Source organism: Oncorhynchus clarkii, chromosome 2 (genome assembly GCF_045791955.1).
Source record: "Oncorhynchus clarkii lewisi isolate Uvic-CL-2024 chromosome 2, UVic_Ocla_1.0, whole genome shotgun sequence".
NCBI classification, from domain to species: domain Eukaryota; kingdom Metazoa; phylum Chordata; class Actinopteri; order Salmoniformes; family Salmonidae; genus Oncorhynchus; species Oncorhynchus clarkii.
Genome location: NC_092148.1, coordinates 5,891,785 through 5,914,284, shown reverse-complemented (window position 1 = coordinate 5,914,284; position 22,500 = coordinate 5,891,785). Strand labels below are relative to the sequence as shown.

The following is a 22,500-nucleotide window of genomic DNA, read 5'->3' as shown; positions in this document are numbered from 1 at the left end:
ATCATTATAGCCCAATCATTTCAAGATACCATGTGACATGCAGCTCACCTCGATCCCCTCCTTGTTCAAAGCGTACTCGTCGAAGTTGAGGATGGCTGTCTTGATGGTGCGGGGAGGGGGGAGGACGGTCAGCCCGATGTTGATGGCATTGCTCCGTTTGGAGTCCAGGACAATAATCTCTTGTCGTTTCCCATCCACTGCTGTTTTCTGAGTAGAGATACACAGAAACAGGACATTATATTAACAACAATAAAGTACTAGTATTATACTATACAGCGCATTCAGAAAGGTATTCAGACCCCTTGACTTTTCCCACATTTTATTACATTACAGCCTTATTCTAAAATGCATTAAATAAAAAAAATCCTCCTCAATCTACACAGAAAACCCCATAATGACAAAGCCAAAACAGGTTTGTAGACATTTTTGCAAATGTATTATACATAAAATCAGTCCAGGGATTCCATAAAACTCTCAACATAAAAATCCATCATTAACAAACGCCGGTGAGATCAAATGTTGAAACGTTCAGAACTAGAGAGTCTCAGTCACAATGGATCAGGGCCAGGGACCAAAACTGTGTGACTGTAATACTGTACATGACCTTTTATAGTAGATCTGATCTCCTCTCTACACTATATCTAGCTACATCTATATTTATATATATCCCTCCTGCTTTCAGTTTTGGACCATCTCAGAGTCAGTCGAGTTTAAAGTGACGGAGAAAACTTTATAGAAGACAGGCTGCACCTTTGATGATGTTGACAAGATACTAGAGGGAATCCATCACATTCCATCATTCTGTCTACTAGCAGGTCGGGAAGACAGGGTTGACCTACAGTACATTTAAGACAACCTGGTTTAAATCCTGCACAGCATTCTTCAATAGTTTGAAGCAGGAGACAGCGTGGTGCGGGACGTAGTCAGAACGTCACCATGGACAGCAGGGTTACGCCCCAAATGGCACCCCGTTCCCTATAAATGGCACCCTATTCCCTATAAATGGCACCCTATTCCCTATAAATGGCACCCTGTTCCCTATAAATGGCACCCTATTCCCTATAAATGGCACCCTATTCCCTATAAATGGCACCCTATTCCCTATAAATGGTACCCTGTTCCCTATAAATGGCACACTATTCCCTATAAATGGCACCCTATTCCCTATAAATGGCACCCTATTCCCTATAAATGGCAACCTATTCCCTATAAATGGCACCCTATTCCCTATAAATGGCACCCTGTTCCCTATAAATTGTACCCTGTTCCCTATAAATGGCACCCTATTCCCTATAAATGGCACCCTATTCCCTATAAATGGCACCCTATTCCCTATAAATGACACCCTGTTCCCTATAAATGGCACCCTATTCCCTATAAATGGCACCCTATTCCCTATAAATGGCACCCTGTTCCCTATAAATGGCACCCTATTCCCTATAAATGGCACCCTATTCCCTATAAATGGCACCCTATTCCCTATAAATGGTACCCTGTTCCCTATAAATGGCACCCTATTCCCTATAAATGGCACCCTATTCCCTATAAATGGCACCCTATTCCCTATAAATGGCAACCTATTCCCTATAAATGGCACCCTATTCCCTATAAATGGCACCCTGTTCCCTATAAATTGTACCCTGTTCCCTATAAATGGCACCCTATTCCCTATAAATGGCACCCTATTCCCTATAAATGGCACCCTATTCCCTATAAATGGCACCCTATTCCCTATAAATGGCACCCTATTCCCTATAAATGGTACCCTGTTCCCTATAAATGGCACCCTATTCCCTATAAATGGTACCCTGTTCCCTATAAATGGCACCCTATTCCCTATAAATGGCACCCTATTCCCTATAAATGGCACTACTTTTGATGCTGTGGATGAATGAAGCCTGAAGCATGAACACGGGGCTCCAGCTCAACAGGCTCAACGGACAAAACCAAAACACAAACACAGAAAGAAACTAATTATGAAGAGAAAACATAGTTTCCTCTATCAGCTTTGAGAATCCAACCAGAACAGACAACATGCAGGTCAGTCTTTACCACCACGGTGAAGCTGGTTAGTGCTGTTCTGCTGAGTGTATACAGAACAGACAACATGCAGGTCAGTCTTTACCACCACGGTGAAGCTGGTTAGTGCTGTTCTGCTGAGTGTATACAGAACAGACAACATGCAGGTCAGTCTTTACCAACACGGTGAAGCTGGTTAGTGCTGTTCTGCTGAGTGTATACAGAACAGACAACATGCAGGTCAGTCTTTACCAACACGGTGAAGTTGGTTAGTGCTGTTCTGCTGAGTGTATACAGAACAGACAACATGCAGGTCAGTCTTTACCACCACGGTGAAGCTGGTTAGTGCTGTTCTGCTGAGTGTATACAGAACAGACAACATGCAGGTCAGTCTTTACCACCACGGTGAAGCTGGTTAGTGCTGTTCTGCTGAGTGTATACAGAACAGACAACATGCAGGTCAGTCTTTACCAACACGGTGAAGCTGGTTAGTGCTGTTCTGCTGAGTGTATACAGAACAGACAACATGCAGGTCAGTCTTTACCAACACGGTGAAGCTGGTTAGTGCTGTTCTGCTGAGTGTATACAGAACAGACAACATGCAGGTCAGTCTTTACCAACACGGTGAAGCTGGTTAGTGCTGTTCTGCTGAGTGTATACAGAACAGACAACATGCAGGTCAGTCTTTACCACCACGGTGAAGCTGGTTAGTGCTGTTCTGCTGAGTGTATACAGAACAGACAACATGCAGGTCAGTCTTTACCACCACGGTGAAGCTGGTTAGTGCTGTTCTGCTGAGTTTTATACAGAACAGACAACATGCAGGTCAGTCTTTACCACCACGGTGAAGCTGGTTAGTGCTGTTCTGCTGAGTGTATACAGAACAGACAACATGCAGGTCAGTCTTTACCACCACGGTGAAGCTGGTTAGTGCTGTTCTGCTGAGTGTATACAGAACAGACAACATGCAGGTCAGTCTTTACCACCACGGTGAAGCTGGTTAGTGCTGTTCTGCTGAGTGTATACAGAACAGACAACATGCAGGTCAGTCTTTACCACCACGGTGAAGCTGGTTAGTGCTGTTCTGCTGAGTGTATACAGAACAGACAACATGCAGGTCAGTCTTTACCAACACGGTGAAGCTGGTTAGTGCTGTTCTGCTGAGTGTATACAGAACAGACAACATGCAGGTCAGTCTTTACCACCACGGTGAAGCTGGTTAGTGCTGTTCTGCTGAGTGTATACAGAACAGACAACATGCAGGTCAGTCTTTACCAACACGGTGAAGCTGGTTAGTGCTGTTCTGCTGAGTGTATACAGAACAGACAACATGCAGGTCAGTCTTTACCAACACGGTGAAGCTGGTTAGTGCTGTTCTGCTGAGTGTATACAGAACAGACAACATGCAGGTCAGTCTTTACCAACACGGTGAAGCTGGTTAGTGCTGTTCTGCTGAGTGTATACAGAACAGACAACATGCAGGTCAGTCTTTACCAACACGGTGAAGCTGGTTAGTGCTGTTCTGCTGAGTGTATACAGAACAGACAACATGCAGGTCAGTCTTTACCACCACGGTGAAGCTGGTTAGTGCTGTTCTGCTGAGTGTATACAGAACAGACAACATGCAGGTCAGTCTTTACCACCACGGTGAAGCTGGTTAGTGCTGTTCTGCTGAGTGTATACAGAACAGACAACATGCAGGTCAGTCTTTACCACCACGGTGAAGCTGGTTAGTGCTGTTCTGCTGAGTGTATACAGAACAGACAACATGCAGGTCAGTCTTTACCAACACGGTGAAGCTGGTTAGTGCTGTTCTGCTGAGTGTATACAGAACAGACAACATGCAGGTCAGTCTTTACCAACACGGTGAAGCTGGTTAGTGCTGTTCTGCTGAGTGTATACAGAACAGACAACATGCAGGTCAGTCTTTACCACCACGGTGAAGCTGGTTAGTGCTGTTCTGCTGAGTGTATACAGAACAGACAACATGCAGGTCAGTCTTTACCAACACGGTGAAGCTGGTTAGTGCTGTTCTGCTGAGTGTATACAGAACAGACAACATGCAGGTCAGTCTTTACCAACACGGTGGAGCTGGTTAGTGCTGTTCTGCTGAGTGTATACAGAACAGACAACATGCAGGTCAGTCTTTACCACCACGGTGAAGCTGGTTAGTGCTGTTCTGCTGAGTGTATACAGAACAGACAACATGCAGGTCAGTCTTTACCAACACGGTGAAGCTGGTTAGTGCTGTTCTGCTGAGTGTATACAGAACAGACAACATGCAGGTCAGTCTTTACCACCACGGTGAAGCTGGTTAGTGCTGTTCTGCTGAGTGTATACAGAACAGACAACATGCAGGTCAGTCTTTACCACCACGGTGAAGCTGGTTAGTGCTGTTCTGCTGAGTGTATACAGAACAGACAACATGCAGGTCAGTCTTTACCAACACGGTGAAGCTGGTTAGTGCTGTTCTGCTGAGTGTATACAGAACAGACAACATGCAGGTCAGTCTTTACCAACACGGTGAAGCTGGTTAGTGCTGTTCTGCTGAGTGTATACAGAACAGACAACATGCAGGTCAGTCTTTACCACCACGGTGAAGCTGGTTAGTGCTGTTCTGCTGAGTGTATACAGAACAGACAACATGCAGGTCAGTCTTTACCACCACGGTGAAGCTGGTTAGTGCTGTTCTGCTGAGTGTATACAGAACAGACAACATGCAGGTCAGTCTTTACCAACACGGTGAAGCTGGTTAGTGCTGTTCTGCTGAGTGTATACAGAACAGACAACATGCAGGTCAGTCTTTACCAACACGGTGAAGCTGGTTAGTGCTGTTCTGCTGAGTTTTATACAGAACAGACAACATGCAGGTCAGTCTTTACCAACACGGTGAAGCTGGTTAGTGCTGTTCTGCTGAGTGTATACAGAACAGAAGGTGTAGTTAGTAGATCCACACCTGATGTCTAAACCTATGTGCTCTGGAGGAAGAGGACAAGTTGGAAACATCTATGGGGCTGTTTCCTGGACTAGTCTTAGTCTGTGTCCGGGAACCCGCCCCTAAATGCTTTAGGTGACATCATTTCACAAATGAATTTCTTGAGAAAACCCACATACATTTCCTATACGTATAAATAACCAAACCAGTCAACAAAGGTACCTTGGTAACAGGCAGCTCCTTGGACTTGGTTTCAAACAGGTGTTCCAGCTTGGACGTGTCCACTTTGACCGGCTCCAGTTTGGACCAGAGAGACTCTCTACAACGCTTGTGGTTCCTGTACTGGCCGTCCATGGGCCTTACCTCGTTCCAGAAGAGACGGATAGTCTTCTTCTTCTTTTGGAACAGAGGGGGCTCCCCTGTCCCTCGGCTCAGCTGGGGGGACCCCGGGTAGGGCTGGGTGGGTCCGGGGGGCATGAAGGGCGGGGGAGGGGGCATCATGCCAGGGACAGGAGGGGGCGGGGGGCAGCCGAACAGGCCCAGGGGAGGGGGAGGGGGCAGGGTGGAGAGACAGGGAGGAGGCGGAGGGATCATCAGGTCACTGGAGCCCATCAGCACACTGTCCACGTCTAGGATGTCCAGATCATCCTCGTCTGCCAGGTCTGTAAAGTCCATCTCTTTAATCCGCAGCTCCCTGGGGGCTGCCATCAGCTGGTCCCAGATATAATCTGACTCCTTCTTAGGAGGTAGGGGAGAGGAGGACGGGGCCGGAGGAGCTTTGTCTTTATCAGGTTGAAGCTGCCCTAGCTGCTGCTTCTCCAATGCCTCCAGCTCGTGAGGCGACACAAGGCTTTTAACAAGGTCTCCAAATTTCTCGGCCACGGCCCTGACGCTCCCCTGGTTCTCCAGGTGTTGCACCTCCATCTTCTTGACGTTCTCCTCACAGGCCTGCCTGCTGGCCTCCAGTGTAGAGATACGACTGGCTAGGCTGGCCACCGACGACCCGTCCTGACCCTCTAGCGATGACGTCTCCATCCCCTCTTTAAATTTCTCCGTCTGTTCTGTCTCTCCAGCCTTCTCTTCGTCCTCGTCGGCAGTGGTCTTGTTCTGGGCATAGAGCATGTCCAGCATGAAGCGCTTGCTGTTGAGGATCTTGCTGCACTGCCCGTTCACGTCTTCCTCCTTAATGCACTGGCCTAGAGGTGGACAAACACAAGGAGGAAGGGTGGATTGGATTGCTAGCCTTCAGAACAGAATAGAGAGCAGATCTGTATATCAGAAACTGAAATGAGAACATGGGTGGAATGAAATGTTCTGACATGAGTTGAACTTCAATGTCTGCCTACTGATGTACAGCATACGGAAGATTAGCAAGTGTTCCATTTACAGTATGGGCACAAATCACAAGCCATATGTTAAGTCATAAAAGGCCAAGTGTCCTAAAGTCTGCATTTCCTTCTGAGGGGCAGCTGGTACCTGGTTCAAGGTTGCTGTTGACTTTCTCCTCCCTCTCCTCTCTCTCCAGAGTGCTACTGGCTGAGGAGATACTGGAGGCAGAACAGTTGTCCTTCTCATTCACTTCCTCATTCTGCCTCTCCTTCTCACTGAGGAGGACCAGCCTCTCCTCCACCTCCCTCTCCTCCGACGCAGCCTGCTCCCTCTCTCCCTCCTCCTCCACCTCTATCTCTACCACTTCTACATCTTCTATCTCCACCTCTTCTCCCTCTACCTCTACCTTCTCTTCTCCCTCTACCTCATTCCCTGACTGTCTCTCTTCCTCCTTACCCTCCTCCTCCTCCTCACTTTCTTCTTGCTCTTTACCCTGTGTCTGTTCATCTACCGCTAACTCCACTAGCTCTAGTACTTCCTGCTTGGACTCAACTTCAGCTACTTCCTGCTTCTCTGTCTGCGTCTCTGTCTCTGCCTGCTCCTCGGCTGGCGCCGGGGGAGTTTGGGAGGGGGTTTGGGAGGGGGGCTCTGTGGGTTCTGGAGAAGGTCCTGATACTATTAACTCTGGCGCTGGACTTGTAGTTCTAGTCTGAAGGTCACGGCTTGGCTCTACGTCTACTTCACTTCCTGGTAGAGAAAACAGGACCAAACAAAACAGAAAGCTCCTGTAAGGGTTTTGATTGTGTGCCTTTTCAATATTGTCTGATATCATTTTTAAATGATCTTGTTTATAATGTAAATACCATAAAATTGCTCTGTGACATTTAATGAATTAAAATTATAAATTGTCTAGATTTTGGTCTGGAGCACAAGTCGTTAAGCATGTCAATTCATACTTCATTGAATGTTACAGGAAATGAATTAACAGCTATGATGACAATGTGTTTCGAAATTAGATTCGACCTCTCATTTGATCCCATTATCCCATTTTGGTGGGTTAGAATAACCACCCCAGACTAGCAACATCTAGTTCTCATGATATTCATTCATGTATCATCATAACTGAGTCTGTGAGGTATTGAAAGGCTTGTCCCTCTATGGTCAGTGCTGTAGTCCACAGTCCACCACACCTCTTCCTGGCTCCTACTGTAGAATGTGAATGGAACCCCATATTAAGAGTTCCACGCCCTAGCGGCTGGCGCTACCACAGCCAAAACCACACTACAATCACATACAAATCACTGGGGTATGCCTGGGACCTAAAAGCTAGCCACTCACTACATTTCAAACCATCATGCAAAGCATTTTCCCACAGGCAGCTAAAGTAATGTCCATCCCATCCCAGAACATATTTGGGATTTAGCAACATACACTTAGACACCTCATTCTGAAGCACACAGAAAAACAAGAATGAAATCCTTTTCTTATCAAGTCCTGATGATTTTCCTCCCAACAGACAACATACAGCCATCATTAGTGCAGCTGACTCTAATTCCAAAGTGTGAGTGAATCACCCTCCTTGTGTTAATTCAGACCCCGGGAACAACAGACACCATACAGCCATCATTAGTGCAGCTGACTCTAATTCCAAAGTGTGGGTGAATCACCCTCCTTGTGTTAATTCAGACCCCGGGAACAACAGACACCATACAGCCATCATTAGTGCAGCTGACTCTAATTCCAAAGTGTGGGTGAATCACCCTCCTTGTGTTAATTCAGACCCCGGGAACAACAGACACCATACAGCCATCATTAGTGCAGCTGACTCTAATTCCAAAGTGTGGGTGAATCACCCTCCTTGTGTTAATTCAGACCCCGGGAACAACAGACACCATACAGCCATCATTAGTGCAGCTGACTCTAATTCCAAAGTGTGGGTGAATCACCCTCCTTGTGTTAATTCAGACCCCGGGAACAACAGACACCATACAGCCATCATTAGTGCAGCTGACTCTAATTCCAAAGTGTGAGTGAATCACCCTCCTTGTGTTAATTCAGACCCCGGGAACAACAGACACCATACAGCCATCATTAGTGCAGCTGACTCTAATTCCAAAGTGTGAGTGAATCACCCTCCTTGTGTTAATTCAGACCCCGGGAACAACAGACACCATACAGCCATCATTAGTGCAGCTGACTCTAATTCCAAAGTGTGAGTGAATCACCCTCCTTGTGTTAATTCAGACCCCGGGAACAAATACATAAAACTTCTCTGGACCGGTAATGATTGTTAAATGTTTGGAGAACGTTATGTTACTCTGAATCTGAGATGGGAGCTTTAATGTTGGTTAAACGTTTGGAAAAGGTTATTTACCCTGCGTCTGGGATGTCTGGGATGTCTGGGATGGAATGGTGCCAGCGTCTTCCGGAGAGGCGATGGAGGAGGGCGTGGCACAGCGGGGGGAGGCGGAGCGACTGGAGGGGGTGGGGCTCAGGCTCAGGGTGATCTCTGTGCGCCCCCTGGGTGGCGCTCTCGTGCGCTCTCTCTCTTTCTCATACTCCTCTGCTGCGAGCCTCTCAACGCACTTATATCTGGAAGAGGGAGTCCCAGAATATTATTCAAAAAGGATGTTACTCCACCTGTTTAGGTCTATTGTTATATCATATCTATCTCATGGGGGTAGGAGAAGATTTCTCTAACCTCAAGGCTACTGCCACCCTCTACCAGTAATATACTGTATTCAGTTCCCTCACACTTCCTTTTCTGAAACAGTGGTCAAATGTCTGGGACTCTGTGATGCTTCTCGGATTTCTCCAGGTGCTTAATTGACACATAAATGTTGAAGATACCTACAGTGTCCTACAGCGACTTCTCCATGGGTCTGATAACAGTGTTTCATCTTGATATAGACGTCACACACATAACCTAAGATTCCTGTTTTAAATAACACTGATCATACATATGTCTGGAAGGTGGTACATTACACATGCATAGCCTACCTTATCTGGACCGTATCCATGACTTAAAGCCAATTCCACCCCTCGTCCCATTCAGTTGTAGATGTCTTAATGCACAGCAGCAGGTTTAGAGGGGGCCTGACACCTATATTTCAGCCCAGAGGCTGAGCCTGACTTGTTCTACATCTGCTAACAATTCTCCTCAAAAAGGTTTCAAGGCATATTACTCCCTCATGTCAGAGTCTTTATGTTGTACTTATTACAGGAGAATGATTCTAGGATCTAGATTGAAATAGAGAACAGTGTCTATCTGAATGATTCTAGAATCTACATTGATATAGAGCACAGTGTCTATCTGAATGATTCTAAAATCTACATTGATATAGAGTACAGTGTCTATCTAAATGATTCTAGAATCTACATTGCTAGAGAGCACTTTGTCTATCTGAATGCTTCTAGAATCTACATTGATATAGAGCACTGTGTTTATCTGAATTATTCTAGAATCTACATTGATATAGAGCAGTGTCTATCTGAATGATTCTAGAATCTAGATTGATATAGAGCACAGTGTCTATCTGAATAATTCTAGAATCTTCATTTATATAGAGCACAGTGTCTATCTGAATGATTCTAGAATCTTAATTGATATAAACACTGTGTCTATCTGAATGATTCTAGAATCTACATTGATATAAAGCACTGTGTCTATCTGAATGATTCTAGAATCTTAATTTATATAAAGCACTGTGTCTCTGAATGATTGTAGAATCCACATTGCTAGAGAGCACTGTGTCTATCTGAATGATTCTAGAATCTTAATTGATATAAAGCACTGTGTTTATCTGAATGATTCTAGAATCTTAATTGATATAAAGCACTGTGTCTATCTGAATGATTCTAGAATCTTAATTGATATAAAGCACTGTGTCTATCAGAATGATTATAGAGTCCACATTGCTAGAGAGCACTGTGTCTATTTGTATATTAGAAATGAAAGTAGACAACATACCTCTCTTCTCTGGCCTGTCTTGTCTCTTCCCTCTTGTCCATGTAATCCCGACTGATAATGTTCCAAGTATGTGAGTGTGAGAGAGAGAGAGAAAGAGAGAGAGAGAGGGAGAGACAGTATGTGAAAATAATGTGAGATCTATATCTTATTGTGCATTTCAATTCATATTTGTTTTCATTCACATTCTATAGTACCTTTTTAAAAGACATCCTTAGTTAACCAATGGGACAGTGTGAATAGTTGTAGATACTGTGGGAGAGAAATAGTCTGACATGACAGAGGAGACACACAGACCAGAGGAGCTTTCCAGGGCTCAGTCTGACATCCAGGTCTTTATATGGCCATAGAAAACAAGTAAAAGGAAGGCCAGCAGGACTTTGTTTTCTGCCGAACCAACATATCCATGACTGCACCCCAAATTGCACCCTATCCCATAATAAGTGCCCTACTTTTGACCAGAGACCTATGACCCAGTAGAGCTCCATTTGGGATGCAGAGCATGTATCTCCTCCTTAGACTCACATCATGTCCCTGACTGATGACCATAATAAACAGACAGACAAGTATGTCCAGTTTCTAAACATCTCCAACTCATCTGATATATTGTGGAACAAAGCTCAGACTCTTATTCATCCCAGACAAAACTCCATCACTCCAGCCGGTAACCGTACAGATAAGTGTATAAAGCTGTGGACAAAGTCGTTCTGTGTTTGATTCTGGTGAATTGGTTTGGGACTTTTAATGAGGGAACTGAACTGCAATGTAAACGTCAAAAGGACAATTCCATCTATGAGTAGTGTGATGTGATGCAGGTTGGGACTCACTTGAAGCGGGTCCTCTCCTCCCTCTCGATTTTCTGCAGTCGTTCCTCCCTCTCTTGTCTCCTCCTCTCTCTCTCTGCAGTCAGAGACTCCTGGTGTTGTCTGTAGGAGGAGGACAACAAGCTCCCCAGAGAAGGTCTGGGTAACCCAACAGAGGAAGACCATATTACTATTCCATTGGTCCTACTACGCTGGGCAAGCTAAAACAAGCGCACCTAAATGATTTGAAAGAAAATAAATAATATTTAAATCCGTGTCTGGAACTCATACACAGAGGTGGGGCTTGTTTCATTGATTGATTCATTGATTGGTTGAGTGCTGACCTGTCAGACTTGGAGTCCAGCTGTGGTGCCCCTGAGGTGGCAAAGGTGCGGTGTACAGGGGTGGTGGGGGCGCTGGCAACACCCTGGGAGCGGTGTACAGGGGTGGTGGGGGCGCTGGCGCTGGCTACACCCTGGGACCTGCCAGGGAGCGCCATGACGTGGCCTATGTGTCGGCTGCAAACAACAGGAGGAGGAAACATTGTTATTCACGGTTAGAATTCCCGACACTAAGGATGTGTGCCTCAAATGGCACCCTATTCCCAAAATAGTGCACAATGGGCTCTGGTCCAATGTATTGCACTATATAAGGGGCGGCAGGTAGCCTAGTGGTTAGAGTGTTGGGCCAGTAACCGAAAGATTGCTGGATCGAATACCTGAGCTGACAAGGTAAAAATCTGCCGTTCTGCCCCTGAACAAGGAGTTAACCCACTGTTCCCCGGTTGGCTGTCATTGTAAATAAGAATTTGTTCTTAACTGACTTGCCTGGCTAAATATATGTTTTTAAACATGAAAGATAAGGGATAGGGTATGCTTTGGGACACTGCCTCTGCCTGTGGAGGTCCTGAAAGGCAGTCGCCAGACACCCAAGACAAGCGCACAGCCAAGAGCAACGGGACTTGAGTGGGATTCAACTTAAGGGAGGAAATGACTGTACTCAAGAGCAGAGCTGACCTCTAAACAACCCTGCTGCTTTTTAAGGTGCTTCTTAATGGCTCTGTTGAATGAGATAGTGAAGCAGGGAGCGTTGCATTCCAAGAGGTGCTCAGCATGCAGCAGCAGGGTTCACTGCCATGTCATGGTGTGTTTGATACAGTTGGAAAGCACTGACACATCATTTAAATCTCCAGGGTGTTCAGGTCACCACTGTCGAATCACTAGGAATTCAGCTAAAAATAGCATTTAGAAATGTAGAAATGAGTTTCATGTAGAATTTGTTTCACTAAAGGGAACCAAATTCCCCTCAACCCCCCCTGAGTGTACAGTATCTAAATAGATGCCCTAAGATAGCAGAGGCTAGGTCTTACCTATAAGACTATAAGACTAGTGTTACGCTGGAGGCTAAGTCTTACCTATAAGACTATAAGACTAGTATTAACCTGGAGGCTACGTCTTAACTATAAGACTATAAGACTAGTGTTAACCTGGAGGCTAAGTCTTACCTATAAGACTATAAGACTAGTATTAACCTGGAGGCTAAGTCTTACCTATAAGACTATAAGACTAGTGTTAACCTGGAGGCTAAGTCTTACCTATAAGACTAGTGTTAACCTGGAGGCTAAGTCTTACCTATATGACTAGTATTAACCTGGAGGCTAAGTCTTACCTATAAGACTAGTATTAACTTGGAGGCTAAGTCTCACCTATAAGACTATATGACTAGTGTTAACCTGGAGGCTAAGTCTTACCTATAAGACTATGAGACTAGTGTTAACCTGGAGGCTAAGTCTTACCTATAAGACTATAAGACTAGTGTAAACCTGGAGGCTAAGTCTTACCTATATGACTAGTATTAACCTGGAGGCTAAGTCTTGCCTATAAGACTATAAGACTAGTGTAAACCTGGAGGCTAAGTCTTACCTATAAGACTATAAGACTAGTGTTAACCTGGAGGCTAAGTCTTGCCTATAAGACTATAAGACTAGTGTAAACCTGGAGGCTAAGTCTTACCTATAAGACTATAAGACTAGTATTAACCTGGAAGCTAAGTCTTACCTATAAGACTATAAGACTAGTGTTAACCTGGAGGCTAAGTCTTACCTATAAGAATATAAGACTAGTGTTAACCTGGTGGCTAAGTCTTACCTATAAGACTATAAGACTAGTGTTAACCTGGAGGCTAAGTCTTACCTATAAGACTATAAGACTAGTGTTAACCTGGAGGCTAAGTCTTACCTATAAGACTAGTATTAACCTGGAGGCTAAGTCTTACCTATAAGACTAGTATTAACCTGGAGGCTAAGTCTTACCTATAAGACTATAAGACTAGTGTTAACCTGGAGGCTAAGTCTTACCTATAAGACTAGTGTTAACCTGGAGGCTTAGTCTTACCTATAAGACTAGTGTTAACCTGGAGGCTAAGTCTTACCTATATGACTAGTATTAACCTGGAGGCTAAGTCTTACCTATAGGACTATAAGACTAGTGTTAACCTGGAGACTAAGTCTTACCTATAGGACTATAAGACTAGTGTTAACCTGGAGACTAAGTCTTACCTATAGGACTATAAGACTAGTGTTAGCACAGTGGCTAAGTCTTACCTTCCAGCACTAACGGGTGCTCTAGATGTATACAATACAGCTGTTTGGCTGCTGAAGGGAAACAGTGAGGAGAGAGAGAGGAGAGGGACAGTCAAGTACAAATTGTAATGAAGGAAAGAAGCATGCAAGGGTTAAACACAAAGAAAACGGAAGTCTGGAGAACGATTGACTGAAGGATTGTAGCAAGATACATGGTGATTCCAAGAAGCAAGAGAATATTTCTGCCCCTCCCCCCACCGACACGGACTCTACATACTCTTTAAAAACAATCAAACCTTTTTTATATTCCCATAAAGCCCACAGTTAAAAGACCTCTACTTCCTGGTGGGTCATTAAGACTAGGATGATATGGGATAGGAGGTAGGGAGTGCTCTACTGTAGGCCTACACACTGAAGCACTTCTGGCCTGGTCTGTTCACAATATGGCAACACTACTTTCCATCCTATCTCTGTTGCTGCAGCTCCGCACAACATTACAGACATCTAAGAGACACTCAAACGTGAGTTATGGTGCATTTTCATTTTTGAATTTTATTTTCTAGGCATGTCTGGGTTTAACTGTGGTGCAACGCCACAATGAAAGACAGATGAGCAGTAAATGTCAGTAAAACGTAGTGTTCTCAACTGGAGTTGCACATCTAGCAGCTGACTCAGTCAAGGAAATGATACGTCTTTGTTCAAATTCTTCTCTTTCCTTTTTCCCTGTGTATGCGTGCCATCCGGGATGGATGATAGAAGCAACATAAAATAAAACACAGCGGACAGGAAAATGTAGCAGCCTACTGGGCATCTGGTGTTAAACTATCTTTAAAAGGCCCAATGCACAAGTTTTTATCTCAATATCAAATCATTTCTGGATAAACATTAAGTACCTCACAGTGATTTTCTTTCAGTTCAAATGGTCAAAAAGAAACAAAAATAGCTTCTTAGGAAAGAGCTATTTCTCAAAGCACCAATTTAGCCAGGACTGTCTGGGAGTGGTTTGAGTACGGAGGGGGAAACTGAAAACTAGCTGTTATTGGCAGAGAGGTTTGTAAATCTCTCTCTTATTGGTCTGTGGAGCCGGTTCAGAAGGGAAACCCCAGTGTGGTGACATCAGCTGATCACATCAGCAGATATTGCACCAATTGGATTCACACTCTACTTCCATTCGGTCTATTTAAGTTGACCAGTTGTACACATGCTTCCTGGATGCTGGATGGCACGTGAATGCACGTCTATTGCTGTCGTTGTTGCTGTAACTAGCTGTTACTCGCTATGCTTGCTGATTGTGATATCCCACCACCACCCCAGCCTCCACCTGTGGGTTGTGTGTGTCTTTCTTCAGGGGATTTGGTACAGCATGCCGGGCTCACTGCCTGCACTTACGTCATCCTCTTCACGTGACGCTTGGCTCTGGCAGTGAGCTGGCCTGAAGGAGCAGAGCCCTAATGCCAAGACTATGCATTGTAATTTTTTCTAACGAATGGTTAAATGTACATGTGTTGTTTCATTTCTGAAACTCATCTACCGTGGTGATGTCACCAGGCAGGCCAAAACTCCATCCCATCAAAACAGGCAGAGATTTCAGGCTGTCTTTTCAATCAGTTCTTACACTAAAAGGGTATTTTCATTATTTTCACAATTTCATAGTATTATTCCAACCTCATAGTGTGGAAATATATATACAACACAGAAAAATCTAATGTTTTACTGCACTGGGCCTTTAAAGGTCAAAGGAATGGCGAGGCAAGCTAAAGATGTGTTCAACTGGACACAAGTTAAAGCATACATAACATGCATGAGGGAGACCATCTCCAAGTGCCTCGTAGGCCACGGAAAGCAAATATGACTCGACAACACAGAATATGTCTGACACGGTAGACATTAACACTATGTCTATACCCCTTGTACAAAAGACATTCAGTACGGCAGCTTCTCAGCCAAGTGGATTGTGAGGGAGCAAGCCAGGTAGACATGAAGACACAGACACCAGTGTTGAGGGATGACAGTGTATATTTAAGAGTTGGGGAGGTATTCCTTCATAGTGAATGTAATGCCAGAGGTGAAGAAGTGAACTGTAGAGCTCCTGTTGCTGCTGCACCTCTACCTGTAGCGCTGTTGTCTGGCCACGCCCCTCTCAACACACTTCTCGGCCTCAGCAGAGGCAGACACCTGGCTCAGGTCCACATCAGGGAGGAGTGGGAGGGGCTTGGGCGGTTGGAGGTAGGACTGACTATGTCCCCTCGAGGGGGAGGAGGAGCAGGAGGGGGAGGAAGAGGAGGGTACAGAGGTGCTGTGCTGTTGGCCCAGAGGGTGGGCAGTGCCTGGCAGTCTCCCCCAGCCAAGCGCTATGACCAGGGAAGTAGATCTGGGACTGGGAGAGACATCCTGGGGGTTAGAGCCAGTGTTTCTAGGGGGGGTGGACACAGGGGCCATAGGGCTGGCCATGGCCACACTCTCTCTCTCTCTCTCTGAGGCGGCTGAGGCGTCAGGGATGAGGTTGACCATACAGTGAAAAGGAGAACACAAGCTAGAGGAGTCCTCTACTGCCTGCATGGGCGCCATGCTAAAACAACAGAGTAACAGAGCAAAGGGGAGGACAAAGGGGGTGGGGTACATCCAAGGGGAATACATTACACGTTTACAATAACAGATATGCTTTTTATGTAGTTCTAACACACCCATACACTGTTAACAACACTATACATTGTCCAGGAAGGGGGAGATGGATGGAGGACAAGACTGAAAGAAAGATATGGAAGAAGAGGTTCTATTTGGGGGAAAACCTGTTTTCCTGAAATACCTGTGGAAGCCCTTTCTAGTGGTCTCTGTGATATCATGACTCTCATCATCTTCCTCATCCTCCTCCTCCTCCTCCTCTTCCTCCTCTTCCTCCTCTCTGAAAAGGAGGGGTGGAGGGATGGATGGAGGGGAGGGGAGGGAGAAAATAGACAGGAAAGAGTAGAAAGAGGAAAAGGAGGAGAAATGCAACAGACAACATGAACAAAATACAGTAGAAAAGTGTCCAGAAAAAGAGACAAAGAAGTGACAGACAGAATGCAGTACACACAGCACACCCTGTCAAAACTGACGAGGGAGGTAAAAATGTGTCCACAAGGCAGTAGAGTTCAAAGAGGTTCACAGCTTTTAGTTAGTATGTCCTCATTTCATTCATTACATACAGTGCTTGATAACATTAAAAAACAGCATGAGAACTGACTAAATCAATGTCAGCTAACCATCTGGCACACACCAGCAGCTCTGGACCAGCCTGTAACATCTTAGGGACCAGTAACGGTCCCCGGACCAGTGATCATAGTGTACGTCCCAAATGGCACCCTATTCCCTATATAGTGCATTACTTTTGACCAGAGCCATATGGACTTTGGTCAAAAGTAGTGCACAATGTAGGAGAATGGTGTCACTTGAGACGCAACCATTGACTAGGCTGTGACTGTGTGGTCATATCTGGAGGGTTTTAATTGATAAAGGATTGTCGCATACATCATATGCATACGAGAGTCTTTCTAGGGCCATTGTGCTGTCAGGTTTCCTCTGACCCGCCTGTGTTTCATTACCAATATGGAAAACACTGATCTTCAAAGGCGGTCTGAATTTCCTGTGTGTGGTGGACTGGACTGGTGGGAGTCAGTATCATATAACCCTCTGGGTTCAATTGAACTATATGCAGAACCGAACTGGAGCGCTACCAGAAATGCTACCAGAAATGCTACCAGAAATGCTACCAGAAATGCTTCCAGAAATGCTAGTTACTAATGGTGGACAGTATGATGCTGTGTGTGGCAGGGTGAAAAGTAGCCATCCCACTGTGCCTTCAGAAAGTATTCCCACCCCTTGACTTTTTCCACATTTTGTTGAATATTTTTTTTTTTTAACAATTTGATTAAAAATGACAAGCTGAAATGTCTTGAGTCAATAAGTTTTCAACCCCTTTGTTATGGCAAGCTGAAATAAGTTCAGGAGTAAAGATTTGCTGAATAAATCACATAATACGTTGCTCTGTGTGTAATAATAGTGTTCAACATGAGTTTTGAATGACTACCTCATCTCTGTAACCCACACATACAATTATCTGTAAGGTCCCTAAGTCGAGCAGTGAATTTGAAAAACCTATTTAACCACAAAGACCAGGGAGGTTTTCCAATGCCTCGCACCTATTGGTCGATAGGTCAAAATAAAAAAGCAGACATTGAATATCCCTTTGAGCATGGTGGTTATTAATTACACTTTGGGTGGTGTATCAATACACACAGTCACTACAAAGTATGAGGCCAATGGTGACTTTAAAACACTTACAGAGTTTAATGGCTGTGATAGGAGGAAAATGAGGATGGATCAACAACATTGTAGTTACTCCACCATTCTAACCTAATTGAAAGAGTGAAAAGGAAGCCTGTACAGAATCAAAATATTCCTAAACATGCATCTTTTTGCAACAAGGCACTAAAGTAATACTGCAAAAAATGTGGCAAAGCAATTCCCTTTTTGTCCTGAATACAAAGTTTTATGTTTGGGGCAAATCTAATACAACACATTGTACCACTATCCATATTTTTAAGCATAGTGGTGGCTGCATCATGTTATGGGTATGCTTATAATCATTTTTCAGGATAACAAATAAATGGAATGGAGCTAAATCCTAGAGGAAAACTTAGTTCAGTCTGCTGATCACCAGACCCTGGGAGATGAATTCACTTTTCAGAAGGACAATAACCTAAAACACAAGGCCAAATCTACATTGGAGTTGCTTAGCAAGAAGACAGTGGATACTCCTGAGTGGCCCAGCTACAGTTTAGACTTACAACTCTGTTTGAAAATCTATTGCAAGACCTGAAAATGGTTGTCTAGCAATAATTAACAACCAATTTGACAGAGCTTGAAGAATTTTGAATAGAATAATGGGCAAGTGTTACACAATGCAGGTGTGGAAAGCTCTTAGAGACTTACCCAGAAAGACTCACAACTGAAATCGCAGCCAAAGGTGCTTCTACAAAGTATTGACTCAGGGGTGTGAATACTTATGTAAATGAGATGTTGCAGTATTTAAATTTCAATAGGCATTATTATTTTGCTTTAGTTAAGCATGAATTCATAGTGGTTGTGTACACATTAACATTATTGAAGGAAAACTACTGCAGTGTTGGTTGAAATTCAACAAACACTCCCTCAAAGGGAAACATGACTTGTGACAGATAGGACACATACAGGGATGCATCCCAAATGGTACCTTTACTGCCAAAAGTAGTGCACTACATAGGTAATAGGGTGTCATTTGGGACACGAGCACAGTAATAACTAATAATAACTCCTAATAACCAATAATAACTCCTAATAATGAATAATAACTCCTAATAATTCCTATCACTGTTTACAGAAGGTTCCTATTTCCTTCAGCAGCTCCACGAGCTCACAAAACGTTGACAGTCTGAAGATGAATCTAAACGTCACTTTGAAACAGCAGCCCATGCTCTGTCTCTCTTTTATTACTATATAATGACGTTCTTCATTCATATTGACTCTGGTTGGAACACACACATCTGTCCCAGACTATAACGTAATACAACACTGGCAGTCGAATCCTTTCCTGTTCTGAACTGTATCGTGGATCCAGAATCATCTGTGTGTTTTCCAATTCCTCACAGCTGACTTCTCTGGGTAGTGAAGTAAAAATAAACCGAACCACTTCAGCTGACCATTTAAGATCATATTGGCAAGTTTCAGTTAATAACAGAAGCAGGGATATGCTTCTCCCTTTAACCCATTCACACTTTCTACTTCTCCCCTTCCCCTTCTCCTGTTTGCCCCACCCATCACCCACTCTCCTCCGCTACAACTTACCTTTCGCTGACGTCGTCGATGCCCTGGCCTCCGAAGGGCAGGAAGCTACCGTTGTGTCCTCCGTGAGAGTGAGGGCTGCTGGGGGAAGCGGGGGCTGAGGTGAGTCCTCTCCCGTTCTGGAGGGAGTGTCTCCGGCTGCGTCTCCTCTCCAGGCCTCGCCGGTCGTTGGTGCCCCCCACGCTGGCACGCCGCCGGTTCTTCCGACCCACGGTAGGTGGCTGGCTCTCGTCGTCCCCGTCCTCATGGCGCAGAGCAGTCTGGAGGCACAGCAGGGAACAGTTAGACTAGCAGGGGACATGAGGTCCCAAGCAGACATGGGTCAACACTTAGGACTTTTCCATTGGTCCCATTGAGGACAAACTAAATCAAGCTGGTCAAGGATTTATTTGTATATTTGACCAAGTTTTGTACCTATAGTGCTCTGCTAGTGTTTCTACAACAAACTAGTTAAGTGACTAAGCCAGGAAGTGAATTCCACTAAGCCGAGGAGGTGGAGGTACCTCGTAGATGTTAAACTGCTCCATGAGGTCCAGGTCTGTTCCCTTCCTGCTACGGTGTCTCTGAGACATGGCCTCCATGCCCTGCTCCTCCAAACAGTCCACCACGTCATAGAATGAGTCCTGGTCAGGCAGGCCCGCTAGAGTCTGAAACACACACACAAATGTCATCATTTGGGAGAGAGAGAGAGAGAGAGAGAGAGAGAGAGAGAGAGAGAGAGAGAGAGAGAGAGAGAGAGAGAGTTGTAAAGAGAGAGATGTAGAAATAGATGTAATTCGAGAGAGAGAGATGTAGAAAGAGTGAAAGAAATAGAAGACAAAGAGATGCGAGTGAAATGTAGAGAGAGAAAAATATGTAGAGAGAGAGAGAGAAAAAGAGATGAAGAGAGAGAGAGGAATGAAGAGAGACTGACCTTGTTGATGAGGGTCATGGCATACACCAGCAGCTCTGTGTCCACCCCATCCTTCTCCTCCAGAATCTCCATGGCATTGGACCACAGCTTACAGCCTGCACCACAAAGCATGCACCACACAGTCGGTCCAAAGGTACCACAATCCACATATGCTCTGCATTCAAATAAACCAGTGCCATATGGATATCAGGAGTAGATTATGTGATATTAGATTAATAGAAGCTGAAACAGTAATGATATCAGGAGTAGATTATGTGATATTAAACTAATAGAAGCTGAAACAGTAATGATATCAGGAGTAGATCATGTGATATTAGACTAATAGAAGCTGAAACTGTAATGATATCAGGAGTAGATCATGTGATATTAGACAAATAGAAGCTGAAACTGTAAAGATATCAGGAGTAGATCATGTGATATTAGACTAATAGAAGCTGAAACTGTAATGATATCAGGAGTAGATCATGTGATATTAGACTAATAGAAGTTGAAACAGTAATGATATCAGGAGTAGATCATGTGATATTAGACTAATAGAAGCTGAAACTGTAATGATATCAGGAGTAGATCATGTGATATTAGACAAATAGAAGCTGAAACTGTAAAGATATCAGGAGTAGATCATGTGATATTAGAATAATAGAAGCTGAAACAGTAATGATATCAGGAGTAGATCATGTGATATTAGACTAATAGAAGCTGAAACTCTAATGATATCAGGAGTAGATCATGTGATATTAGACTAATAGAAGCTGAAACAGTAATGATATCAGGAGTAGATCATGTGATATTAGACTAATAGAAGTTGAAACAGTAATGATATCAGGAGTAGATCATGTGATATTAGACTAATAGAAGTTGAAACAGTAATGATATCAGGAGTAGATCATGTGATATTAGACTAATAGAAGCTGAAACTGTAATGATATCAGGAGTAGATCATGTGATATTAGACGAATAGAAGCTGAAACTGTAATGATATCAGGAGTAGATCATGTGATATTAGACTAATAGAAGCTGAAACTCTAATGATATCAGGAGTAGATCATGTGATATTAGATGAATAGAAGCTGAAACTCTAATGATATCAGGAGTAGATCATGTGATATTAGACTAATAGAAGCTGAAACAGTAATGATATCAGGAGTAGATCATGTAATATTAGACTAATAGAAGCTGAAACTGTAATGATATCAGGAGTAGATCATGTGATATTAGACTAATAGAAGCTGAAACTCTAATGATATCAGGAGTTGATCGAGTAATATTAGACTAATAGAAGCTGAAACAGTAATGATATCAGGAGTAGATCATGTGATATTAGACTAATAGAAGCTGAAACTGTAATGATATCAGGAGTAGATCATGTGATATTAGACTAATAGAAGCTGAACCAGTAATGATATCAGGAGTAGATCATGTACAATTGGACTAGTTGTAGGCAGCTCAAGTGTCCTGAACAGTTTCCAGGGTAGTAGTAGTGTGTGTGTGTGTGTGTGTGTGTGTGTGTGTGTGAACATGAGGCAGCGCTGCAGTCAGACAGTGGGGTCATGGACCGTCTCAGTCTTACCCAGAGCTCCTGGTATCTGGTTCTCTCTCCTTACACAGCCACAGGAGTGATGGGCTTAGACAGAGTTGAGACAAAACACCTCCCCCCACTACTGGAGAGGACACAGTGTGGAGCTTTTACAGAGGCAGGTAACTGAACCCCACCAGAGGAGAGAGTTACAGTCTTTTTCAATAAACACACACACTTACCTCCCGCGGTGTCTACAATGTGTGTGTGTAGGTTAGTGGTCTGGTCTCTCCTACCTCTCTTGGTGTCCACGGTGTTGACAGCATGGATGAGCAGGGCAGTGTTGGGTTCAGTGTACTCCACAAACACCAGTAACAGTTTCAGAGCTGTCTTCACTACCAGACTGAACTACACACACACACACACACACACACACACACACACACACACACACACACACACACACACACACACACACACACACACACACACACAGCAGAGCAGAAAAAGGTTTTATGCACCAGGGACCATATCAATCTCATTCTGCATGTTATAACTGCTTCAGTGACCAACGAGGT

The 22,500-nt window shown here is 44.2% G+C and overlaps 1 protein-coding gene across 4 annotated transcripts in view; it reads right to left on the bottom strand.

The window, feature by feature from the left end:
* Positions 1-22,300, bottom strand: part of LOC139419656 (FH1/FH2 domain-containing protein 3-like) — a 49,705-nt gene extending 27,405 nt beyond the window's left edge. For 2 of the 4 annotated variants that reach the window (XM_071169641.1, XM_071169647.1), the window contains exons 1-12: positions 22,219-22,300; positions 20,407-20,501; positions 19,997-20,140; positions 19,497-19,753; positions 13,656-13,706; positions 11,398-11,571; positions 11,078-11,212; positions 10,254-10,304; positions 8,658-8,875; positions 6,431-7,030; positions 5,177-6,150; positions 49-207 (exon numbers count right to left, since the gene is read on the bottom strand). In XM_071169641.1, coding sequence (XP_071025742.1) covers positions 49-207; positions 5,177-6,150; positions 6,431-7,030; positions 8,658-8,875; positions 10,254-10,304; positions 11,078-11,212; positions 11,398-11,571; positions 13,656-13,706; positions 19,497-19,753; positions 19,997-20,140; positions 20,407-20,478 — 2,835 coding nt within the window. In that variant the 5' untranslated portion in view covers positions 20,479-20,501; positions 22,219-22,300. Of the gene's footprint in view, positions 1-48; positions 208-5,176; positions 6,151-6,430; positions 7,031-8,657; positions 8,876-10,253; positions 10,305-11,077; positions 11,213-11,397; positions 11,572-13,655; positions 13,707-16,440; positions 16,462-19,496; positions 19,754-19,996; positions 20,141-20,406; positions 20,502-22,218 lie in introns of those variants that run through there. The other 2 variants (XM_071169656.1, XM_071169663.1) reach the window with 2 other exon arrangements.
* Between the last annotated feature and the right edge of the window lie 200 nt (positions 22,301-22,500).